The following is an 11,871-nucleotide window of genomic DNA, read 5'->3' as shown; positions in this document are numbered from 1 at the left end:
TAATAACCGTAATTGTCGCTCTACCTCAACTCTCTTCAAGTCTATTTCTATTTCCTCCGATGTGGGAAAGAAGACTTGACATGTCCTGGCGGCACTTTCCTTATCCCTTCTAACCCTGGGGGTCATCCCACTGATCCTCACTGTGGTAGGATGCCTGGAGCCAGAAGGTTGGGTTGGTAATTCTAGTCTTAGACTGTCCTATGCTGGTTGACGGGCCCGTGCCCGCCGCTCGCAGATTGCACTTCATCTTTTGTGCCGTGTTGGAGACCAAAAAATCATCTGGGCATATCAGAGATTCCACTGGATCTAGCAGGGGAAGATGATTTTTCTTCCTCTCCAAGGTCAGAGAATCGTAGCCCTTCTTTCATGGATTCCTCACTACCTGTTTCTATGGTGGTCAGATTTCTCCAAGCTGAAATACTCAATTGAGTGCTCGCCGAGCGACCTGAACCAACATTCCTTTGGTAGGAAGAACTTGGGTGGTTTGATGCACTGTCGTTGTTTTGGGAGTAAGTTTGTCTCCAATGAGTTTACTGGATCTCAAGTGCATGAGAGTATTTCGACAGGGGAAATCACTACTCCAACTTCTTCAATTGCTTTGCTGCTCTGATGAACTGTCTTTTCTGACCGTGAACTAGTAGATATCCGTGAAACCGCAGAGAATGGTTCACATCATGAAATAGTAGAGAGCAATTCACGCAAGTTATAAACACAACCAATGGCTCTTTATTTTTGTAATTTTTGGAAAAAATAGAAAAACAAAGTGTCACCCCTTATAGCTCACGGTAGCAAGGTTGGTGACGAAAGCATCAAAATTGGAAGAAAAAACCAGTGTAGCTTTTCTCTAGGCTCTCCCAAGTACTCACCCACACTTTCAACACACGGTTTTCTGCAATTCTTTCTCTACTACTCAAACCTTATCTACACAGTGTCTTTACATTGCACCTTCCAAATGCAAAGGCAATGGTGAATCTTGCATAGTGGGAGCTGAAGTTCTAAGAGGGTGGAAGAAACAAATGTGTTTCCTTGGCAACGTCGCCAAAAATGTTATGAGCTACTGCACCTCCCAAGAGGGAACTCCACACAACTACAAACAAGAGAAGGAATAGACACAACAATCATTGGGTACTTACTGATGCTTCGAGCTCACGTCCCTTGAGGCTCCCCAAGCTTGCTTTGGAAGCTCCACTCCTCCGAATTCCACCTCCACGCTATCACCGCCATCGTAGAGTCGCTCGTCGCAGCACGAATGCAAGGCAATCGACCTCTCACTCTCATACACATGCATGTATGAAAGAGACACATGTACTATAGTACACACACACTCTCTCTCTCTCTCTCTCTCTCTCTCTCTCTCGACAAAGCACAAGAGTTCTCATAGTACAAAGGGAGATTGTGTCATGTCATTATGAGAATTGCCTTTTATACAACTGGCCCTTATTCACACTTGGGCATCCAAAACTTACTAATTTAGGCCTTGGGTGGCCAGTATCTCAATACAACTTTTATAGTGCCTTTAAAAAAAAAAGACATGACATTTATTAATGTTTTCAATTAGAGGAGCATCTTTGTTATTCCAAAATGGGATTAACAGTCCATGCTAGTCTAGTTAATAGAATAAACATAAAATGAGCCAATATGTAATCCTTGATAGATCACAAATCATAGGTTTTGCATGAGTAGCCATAGCTCATTTTTTCATTTGAAGGGTAAAACTTCAACGATTTTTCTAAATCCCATTTTTGTTTGTTTGAAGTTTAACCAATTTTCTAAATCCCTTTACATCTAAATCAGACTTTTCAAAATTAAGCTTTTCTATGGAAGGGGCGAAATTATTCCTCTAGGTTGCAAATTTGGTTCTGCAGTCAAGATCTCATCGTACATGCGTGCTAGAGCCTCCCTCCAGGGCCTCAACCCCTATTGTGTAAGAGTGAATTGGTGGGTTGGCAATGGCGCGGATCAAGCCCAGGGCTCTGCTCATGCAGAGCAAGCAGAAGAAGGGTCCCTCCCGCATGAGCAAGTCCTTCGTTTTCGTGGGCACCGCCCTCTTCGCCTTCCTGCTGCTGATGCTGGCCCTCCGACTCAGGCAACACAGGCCCAAGCTCTCGGTGAGCCCCGATCCTTCCAATATGATGTATTTAACCCTTCCCCACGCTTTTTTCTTCCTTTTTCTTCTTCTTTTTGGAGTGGAATAAAACAACATGAGATTTCATTGCTGTAGAGATCTGAAAATAAGATTGTCCTACCGCCACTCCATGCCATGCAGATCTTTAGGCGGACATGCCACTTATGATGGCTAAGCCATGTATGATTGTCCTACCTCCACTCCATGCTATGCAGATCTTTAAGCGGACATGTCACTCCACCCTCGTAGTGTATTCTGCGAACTGGTCATTAGGTACTGTATGGTTGTCTGACAAGGAACGGCTTCGAATTCTGAGAGTGAGAATGAAGAAAGATCATTGATGGCTAAGCCATTTATGATTGTCCTACCGCCACTCCATGTCCTACCACTACTCTATGCTATGCAGATCTTGTGCATCACACCTGTGATATCTGGGACAAATTTACAACATGGTAAGATGCCCGGGTTGTTTACAGATCCCAAAGACCACCACTATCCTACTCGTAAGTGAGACTATGTAACAACTGCTTGTAGTACATCAAGGAGGGCATTTGGGAGCTCACCTCCAGTTTGTTCAATGCACAATGGATCGATCTGTATAACTAACTAGCTAACACTCCTTAGCAAAAGAAACCTTTGAATGGCCATTAGTGTACTCAACATGAGAGGGCTCTCCCTTTCCTTCTAGGCCGAAAAAGGACTACTACAGTCTTCATCCTCTACAGTAGGTGTACATAACCCAAGAAGCCTCCTTGACTGGTATTTTTCTTAGTATGAATTGGTAGTTTTGACTGTGAGTTATGCACACATATCATATGGTGAATTTAACCCCGAAAGCTGGAAATGTGGCCTCAGGCTACAAGTATGGTCATTGGATATACTACCCATAAAAAATGCATTGTCTTAAGGGGGGGACACAATCTTTCAATAGGAGCCATCGCTTAGGTGGAGCTCTCCTCCCAACTAGCCTCAATGACCTCTGCAGTTAGGTAACAGCAGCCATAGTGGACTCACATGATGATCAGGCATTGCTGCCTAGGGTTAAAGTGTGTTAGTGGTACATGCAGAGCTTGGAAGAGTGGTCTGTTTCTTGGTGGTGCAGGGCATAGGGCTGTTTAGCGGTGTAGGAGGCTACAGGGGCAGAGAATGGCGGGAAGAACATAGTAAACTAAGGCGTCGTAGTCTAGGAGCGGGGGACCTGTGAAGGCACAAGGTGCTAAGCATGATTGAACCTAAAGCAGGAGTATGATTACATTGAGAGGAGCTGCTGTCAACAAACAGGCGAGAGAGTGCCAAGCCAAAGAACTGAACAAGTGAGTGAGTGATAGGCCAAAACAAATGGATGTACAAAGCCTAATACCATGCATAAGAGAGCATGGACATGTTTAAGCTTTGATTGGGTTGTACACGTTGATAGAATGTACAACGGAAGAAGGGAAAGTGGAAACACAAGAGAGAGAGAGAGAGAGAGAGAGAGAGAGAGAGAGAGAGAGAGAGAGAGAGAGGAAACACGGGTGTAAACCTGCTCTCAATATCATCAACCAAGAATACATGTCCCAAGCAAGAGGGGAGAAGACCTCGTATGTGAGGGACTGGAGCAAACAATGCTAAAGCCCAAGCAATGAAAAAGGAGTGAGGGTATGCTGGCTATATGCCTAGAAGTAGGCAGCCGACCAGCTCACGACTAGGGAAAAAAGTGCGAGAATAAATATGGGTAAATGGTGTGAGGGGTGACCAGCCCCGCTAGCTAACATGGTCAAAGGACACCAAACAGGAAGCCATTTTATGGAGCCTTGGGCACTTTTTTCCCTAGTTGTGAGCTGGTCGGTTGCCCACTTATGGGCATATATATAGCCAGCATACCCTCACTCCTTTTTCATTTCTTAGCATTGTTTGCTGCAGTCCCTCACATACGAGGTCTTCTTTCCTCTTGCTCGGGACATGTATTCTTGGTTCATGATATTGAGAGCAGGTTTACACTTGTGCTTCCTCTCCATCTTTCTCTCTCACTCTCTCTCCTGGAGAAGGTATGAAAAACCTCAAAACCAACCAAGATCAGATCCTATAGATAATCAATCCTGGGAGAAGCAGGCTGCTCCTCATCATTGGAACCCTCTGAGTCTATCTGCTCAAATTTTGTAACAACTTACAAGAGTTGTGCCAAATGCTGAAAAGAAGCATCCTCTGGAAAGACTCTGTAGAAAAGATTCTGGAAGTACCATTGTTCCCTAGGCACGGTTAGCAACCATAGATCCAAAGCATCCCACGGGGTCCAAAAGTCGATCCTCCAAAACAACAAACCTGCACACAGCATCAAACTAGCAGGGGGAGGGGCATCCTCAAGAGCATCACAAAGAGAGGCAGAGGTAAGACTCCTCATAATGAGGAAGGGAAGCAGGAATATAAACTGCAGTGGTAACAAAGTACTCAAGAGCATCACTGATAGCGGAAGACTCTTCCATAAGTAGAATTAGATCTCAAGAATCAACAACAAATAAGTGAACCATTGTACTTGGCGGCCACCTTTCCACACGGCGATCACCCATGGCTTCACCACCACCCCTGTCCCCTCGAATCTTTGCCACCTTTCCTTATATAGGAAAAAGATGCGTTTTTCTCAAAAACGCCAAATGCAATAGCAAAAACGCATGCCTTTAAATATTATTTTTATCCTTCAAAGGTTTAAAAACCTTATGACTTTAAAAATCCTTTTTGTCCCCTTTCACACTTGGGCTGGCCACACTTATAGGTTTCCTTTTCACATTCAAACTTGATGCTTGTCCACACTGTGCGTCCTGTGCCCGTGCTTGTGTCCACGTGCTCGTTGTCCAGAGGGAAAAACACAGGGTCGTAACAGATCCTTTCGTATGTGTGTGGATTATAGAGCTTTGAATAAGCTTACCATCAAGAATCGGTTTTCGATTCCACGCATAGACGACATTCTTGACAAGTTGGATGGATTGACATGCTTTAGCCGAATTGATCTCAAGAGTGGATATCATCAAGTGCGTGTAGTGCCTGAAGATGTACACAAAACTGCTTTCAGGACAACATTTGGGCTTTATGAGTATCTTGTTATGCCTTTTGGTCTTACAAATGCCCCGTCTACAGGGCATAGAGCTTGAGTTTGGCCATTGTTTTTGAAGAACTCCGTAAGCATAAACTGTTCATAAATGCAAAGAAGAGTGAGTTCTTCTTGTCAGAAATACATTATCTTGGGCATATTGTGTCCAAAGATGGAGTGCGGATGGATCCTGCAAAGATTGATGCAATTCGGAATTGGCCCGAATTGAGTTCGGTGTATGAGATCCGTAGTTTTCTTGGATTATGCTCTTACTACCGCAGGTTCATTCGGCACTTTGCATGATTTGACAAAGAAGAAGGCCGTGTTCAAATGGACTAATGTAGAGAGGGATGCATTCCTTAAATTGAAAGATGGAACTACTCATGGTCCAGTGTTGATCATTCTGGATTTGCAAAAGCCCTTTAGTGTGGAATGTGATGCATCTGGAAATTGCATAGGAGCTGTTCTTAATCAAGAGGGACATGCCGTGGCTTATGAGAGCCGTAGATTGCATGATGCAGAGCTATCTCTTGGCATTTATGAGAAAGAGCTCTTGGCTGTAATTCATGCACTTACTATATGGAAACATTACCTTCTTGGGGCTGATTTCACTGTCAAGATAGATCACCAGAGTTTGAGGTATTTTCTTACCCAAACTAAGCTGTCAGAGAAGCACATGGGGATGGCCAATTTCCTCTCTATGTTTCATTTTCAGATTTTGCACACCCCAAGAAAGAAGAATGTAGTGGCTGATGCATTGTCACGAAAGCCGTATGTAGCAGCTATCTCGGTTGCCTCTCATGGGGACTTGTTTGCCATGCGTGATTTGTATCATACGGATGCTGATTTTGCCACTATTTGGGCTGATTTGATGGCTTGTCATGCACATGCCTCATATGTGATCAAAGAGGGTTATCTCATGAAAGATAATTGCCTATGTGTGGTGTCTGACATGAGGCAAAAGGTTTTGGATGAGTGCCATGCTCCTCCATATGCTGGTCATAGAGGCATAATGCCTACTACGCACATGATTGAGCGGTATTTCTTTTGGCCAGGTATGTAGAAGGACATAGAGGCACATGTACGTGCATGTATCTCCTGTCAAAAGGTAAAATTTGATAGGCAAAAGGCACCAAGTTTGCTTCAGCCATTGCCTATTCCCACGCAGCCATGGGGAAAAAATACAATGGATTTCATTATGGACTTGCCACGGACCCAACACGGTAATAATGCAATTTAGACAATTGTGGACAGGTTTGGCAAGCAAGCTCACTTCTTGTCGATCAAAAAGACCATCAAAGCTGAGCATATGGTTAAAATCTTGCACAAGTGTTCAAGCATCATGGAATGCCGAAATCCACTGTGTGGATAGAGATCCCAGGACTACAAGTCTCTTTTGGCGGGCCTTATTTGATAATATGGGCACCAAATTGGACTTCTCATCAGCTTATCACCCTCAAACGGATGGGCAAAGTGAGGCTGCAAATTCACCCGTGTTGGATCTTTTGAAATGTTATGTGGCGGATTAGAAGTCTTCTTGGGAGAAGTACTTACCGCTTGTGGAATTTGCATATAACAACACGGTGCATGCATCCACAGAAAAGGCCCCGTTTGAGATTGTTTATGGTAAGGTGGTTTTGCCACCCATCCTTCACACAAAGGATGAGATATTTGCAGTTGATGAGTATGTAAGAGACTTGGATATTGCTTTTGCTCAAGTGCGGACAGCCATTGCAAGGTCAGCTGCCGACAAGCATAGAAGGCAATTGGATGTTAAAGAGAATGATTGGGTATTGCTGAAATTTGAGAAAGCAAGACTTGCAAAGAGGCCTGGCAAAGAGGGTGCATATCCTAAGCTTGCAATCAGGTACTATGGGCCTTTTCGAGTGATCGAGAAGATCAATGAAGTGGCTTTCAGATTGGCATTACCTAGTCATTGGCACATACACAATGCCTTTCACGTGAGTCTCCTTTGCAAGTATGTAGGGCCGGAGCCCAGTAAAATGGTCATTGAGGATCTACCAGAAGTGGAAGAGCTTGAGGGGATCTTGCAGCCAGAGCAGATTGTGTATCACAAGAAACGCAAGCTTGCTGCAGGCAAAGTTGTGAGGCGTTACCTTGTCAAGTTTAAGAACCATCTTCCCATTGATGCTAAATGGGTAGATGATATATTTGGATGCTTTTCAGTTGCGGACAACTGTTTAGAAGCCGAGGGGAGATGTCACCATTTGGCCACCCAATTGGTCCACCTGTGCTTTCTCATCATGTATGTCTGTACATGCCCGGAAATGCTTGTTGGTTTGGTGTTCCATTGGGTCTGGTACCTCGTGTACTTGCCTGGAGCACGTCTATTTTGGTATAGTCTCATGAACGGGGATTGTCCATACTAATGCTGCATTGCATAGCATCTTTATGTGCATTGAAATTGCATGCTTTTTTCATGCTCGCTTGATCAATGTGTAGTTCTGGGTATGGGGACGCCGCCCGCGAACCGTGCGTGTGAAATTGTCTGCTGACATGGTTATGTGGCATGTGACAAGTGGTAAGCATTGGTCATAAACCTAGCCTTAGGAGTTAGCACTAATTTATAAGTGAGTGTGTACACACTTCATTAAGTTTTGGGTGACCAAAACTCACTTATAAATTATGACTAGCTCGGTGTTCACACACACTGATGTCCCGAGGTGGACATAACCCAATGTCCACTGCCCAGACCTTATCCCCTTTGTACAAAGGGAGTAACCAGCCATGTGTCCACTCTAGCTTGCTCCACAAAGCACTTGCCTGCCACCTACACCGCACAACTCACCACCTCACTCCTCTCTCTAGAGATTGGTGCCTCCTTCAGGAGGGCTGTTGGGCTGCATTTTCTACTCTTTCTCCTACCCAACTCCATTTCCAAGCTTGCTAAGGTATTTCTCAAGCTTCCAAGAGTGTTTCCGGATGCTAATCACTGTCGTACACACTCCCAATGACTGAAATTCAGCAAAGCAGCTCTCTTTCTTGCTGTAATTTCTGGTCTTTTTGCTGAAAACCCTAATTTCAGCCCTCCTTTCTCAAGTTGAACCATAGGAAGCTTTCCCAAGGTTCCCTTCATCCTCTTGAAGACTTTTGCTGCGAAGAAATGCGACAAATCGAAGATCTCATCACTCCAAGGACTTCCATCGCGAAGACTTCCGTTGTCATCAACTCTACTTGCAATTGGTAAGCTTTTATGCTTAAATATGGAAGCAAGTAGTAGGAGGGAGGAACCGGATTACAAGATCACATACCTTATGTAGTGTTCTCTTGTCCTACGTACTCTCTTGCAGATTGTTGCTACCATGTGTTGGTGGAACAATAGAGAGCAAATGGTAGGGAATATGGGCACTTGAGAGGGTAGTGTGGATTGCAAGTTTACATCGGCAATCACTTGTTTGCAATACTGTATTCATATGCATTGGTATGGAAATCTGGTCAGAAATGCCCATGACACTATGTACTTGATTCTCCCAAGATCAATATACTTTATTTGAGGGAGGGGTTGGCCGTTCCGGCTCATTGTGTGTCTCTTGTCAATTCAGCAAATTACTTCTTGTATTTGAGTAAGTGTCCATCAAATCTTAGTGTATTTAAGTGTATTGATTAGCATTGTGTTCAACCAAGTTACAACAGTCCTCTCTGCTACACTCGGGACTGCAGCCCTCTCTGCTACACATCGGGATGACAGTCCTCTCTGCTTCAGGTACGCAGCACCCGTGTCACCAGAGCTTGCACCACTCGGGATGGTAGCCCTCTTTGCTTCAGGTATGCAGCACCCGTGTCATTAGAGACTGCACCACCATCATCATCATTGACGTTACCTTTTTTCGCTGCCACTATCACCTCGAAGTGCTTTTCGTCACATCGACGCAAGCCTTCGTCATCGACCGTGCTTCAGCTGCGACGTCTTCTCTGCTTCAGCACTGGTCCTCTTTATGCTCAGAGTAACCTCTCATATGAGTGCTCTTGTACATATCTGCACTCACCCTTTTATATATACACTCACATATTTCATGCTGTGTGGTTTTACTCTGATCTCTCGTATATCTGGTCCTTCCGTCCTTTTGCCCTCACAGAGCCATCATGAGCAAAGGGATTGAAGACCTCGAGAGCACACAGCATGGATCGTCTACCCGCACTCCCGGAGGACCGATTTTCTCACCAGAAGGTGCTTCTCCAAACTCTGATCTGGACCACATAGGGAATGTTATTTCTTACTCAGTGGAGAATCCTGTTCAAGATCATACTTTGGGAGACGATCAACCCATGAACATCACCTCATCCACACCACCTTTGCCATCACGATCGCCCTCTCTGACTTCATTAGATTTTGATTCCAGAGGGGGATACATTCCTTCTGCCATTGTGATTGTGTGGGACCTTGGCATACTTCATCTTCTTTCATCTTCTCTCATGGTCCCCTTTTTGGCCTGAGAGGGGGTGTGAAGAAACAACACTTTTTCCAGCCCTAAAAAGGGACTTTCTGGATATTTTATATTTTATATTTTTGGGGTTTTTGTCTTGGTTGCTGGCCTACACCTTTATGGTGACCGACCAGCACCCCCCCTTCACTATATATAGCATTGCCTATACCTCATCACACATGTACCACTTCATCCGCATATCAGGTACCATCTGGCCACCTTCAGCAGGACTCATATCTGTGTTTTCCTTTGCTGGTCCAGGCCGCCTTTGTTAGCAGTCATCTCTTGTCTGTATATTTACACCAGGGCCTTTGTTGTGGGTGTCCTTACCTGATTTAGGTGTTTTCTCATTTTTCCCCACTCTCCATATTTTTTCCCTATTATTCCCTTTTTTTTTTTGTTGTGTGGAGGGCTGTCAGCTGCCCGCCTGCCTCTGTGTGGTATCCGACGTGACTGTTAGGAGCTGGCCGACTCAGTTGGTGCTGGCCGACAAGGTTTATAGCAGCCGATTGGAGTGCTAGTGGTCGTGTACATTCAGAGGGCAGTCTGGCTGTTTTTCAGCAGGCCGACTGGTCATCTGGGGCCATATAAAATGGCCCCTTGCCCCCTCACACTTCATATCTTGTATCTGGGATTTTCTCGTGTGTATATAGCAGAGTTATACGCTTCTCTCTCTCTCTCTCTCTTCATTTCTGCGTCTTTCTGCTGTGCACTTGCTCTAGTGTTTTCAGATCTTGTCTTCATCTCCGTTGCATATTCTGACATGGTATTAGAGCTCTAGGCTCTTGGAAGATCTTAGGAACTGTGTGAGCAAGAGGGGGGCTGTTTGTGTTGCTGATTGGAGGACTGTTTTGGGCCATACGGGAAGAGGAGAAGCAAGCGAAAGGCGGGCCTTGTTGCTGGACAGCCACTTGCAGATTTAGTTCTTCATTTTTTCCCACCCACCCTCCCTTTTCAGTTACACCCCCGCAATGGCAGATTTACTTGAGATGGCTGAGAAGCACATGAAGATCCCAACACTCCCCACGTTCCCAGTGGACCGTCAGTTGGACGGGAACAACTATGGCATATTGAAGGTAATGATGGAATCTGTATTGAAGTCTTATGACCTTGCTGATTTCATTGTTGTTGGGGTTCCACGGCCGGAGTTAGAGGAAGGGGAGTTACCCTTTATTCGGAAGGAACGGGAGGCACAGGCACAGTTATGGGATCGTGTCAATGCCAGAGTTCGTTCTTTCATCTTCCTCAATTGCACACCACATGTGATCAGGTTCTGAGGCCTTAACTGGCCAATGGTCGAAAGGCCGTAATAACAAGGGCAAAGGGAAGGCTTCATCGGAGAAGTCTTTTGAGAGGAAGCCCGACTCAGACCGAGAGAAACTGAAGGCCGAGAGGACATATAATGATTGTGGCGAGAAAGGCCACTATTGGAGGAAGTGTCCCATGATTCTTCAGCTTCAACTGCAAAGACTCCAACCTTTGTGCACTTAGAGATAATGGACACGGATGCTTCATCTTCTTCGAGCGAGAAGGAAGTTGGCTTCACTGCAAAGGATACTCGGGAATGGATTCTTGATAGTGGTGTTTCCAGGCACATGACTCCTTCCCGTGACTTCTTTCTGGATCTAAAATGGCAGTTAGGTTGCATTTTTATTGGCGACAATTCCACCATACCGATACACAGTGAGGGCCGAATGGAGATCATTCTCGATGGCAGAGGGGGTAAGCATTTCTCTCGTGTTCTTTGTTAGAATGCGCAGCGGAAGACTAACGCACGTAGGAGACGCATCACCATTGAGCACCACGAACACCCCCAACGAGCACTGCAACATCCCTCCAGCGGGCTCCCATCTCCCGGTGAGCTGTCTCCCAAAACGCCGGCCGAAGGAGATGACTATGACAAGGTGCCACTCTAGCCTATATATGGCTCTTCAACTTCCCATGCTTCCACTTATGGGATAATCCAAGGCACCTTCTAGCCATAGATTACACGCTCGAAATCGCCAACCTTCCAACACCCTCCCTTGATTCGAGCTCCGCAAGCCACCGAGGCGTGAGGGGGTTGCCCTGGACCACACACGCCTGAGCCGCCGAGGACCACACACGCTCGGGCTCTAATACCGTGTCAGATGCGCAGCGGACGACTAACGCACGTAGGAGACTCATCACCATCGAGCACCACGAACACCCCCAACGGGCAGTGCAGCATCCCTCCACCGGGCTCCCATCTCCCGGTG

At 45.6% G+C, this 11,871-nt stretch overlaps 1 protein-coding gene across 3 annotated transcripts in view; it reads left to right on the top strand.

Annotated features, from left to right (window-relative positions):
* Positions 1-1,792: 1,792 nt before the first annotated feature.
* The window catches only part of LOC147635215 (peptidyl-prolyl cis-trans isomerase ppi1-like), a 32,440-nt gene continuing 22,361 nt past the window's right edge, over positions 1,793-11,871 (top strand). Inside the window, exon 1 of one of the 3 annotated variants that reach the window (XM_086802429.1) lies at positions 1,793-2,134. In XM_086802429.1, the coding sequence (XP_086658555.1) occupies positions 1,883-2,134 (252 nt within the window). In that variant the 5' untranslated portion in view covers positions 1,793-1,882. The remainder of the gene's footprint in view (positions 2,135-11,871) is intronic. The other 2 variants (XM_086802431.1, XM_086802430.1) reach the window with 2 other exon arrangements.

This window comes from Cibotium barometz, chromosome 9 (genome assembly GCF_041138505.1).
Source record: "Cibotium barometz isolate CiBa-2024 chromosome 9, ASM4113850v1, whole genome shotgun sequence".
Taxonomy (NCBI): domain Eukaryota; kingdom Viridiplantae; phylum Streptophyta; class Polypodiopsida; order Cyatheales; family Cibotiaceae; genus Cibotium; species Cibotium barometz.
The sequence above is the reverse complement of the archived record's forward strand: the minus strand, read 5'-3'. Positions and strand labels throughout refer to the sequence as shown.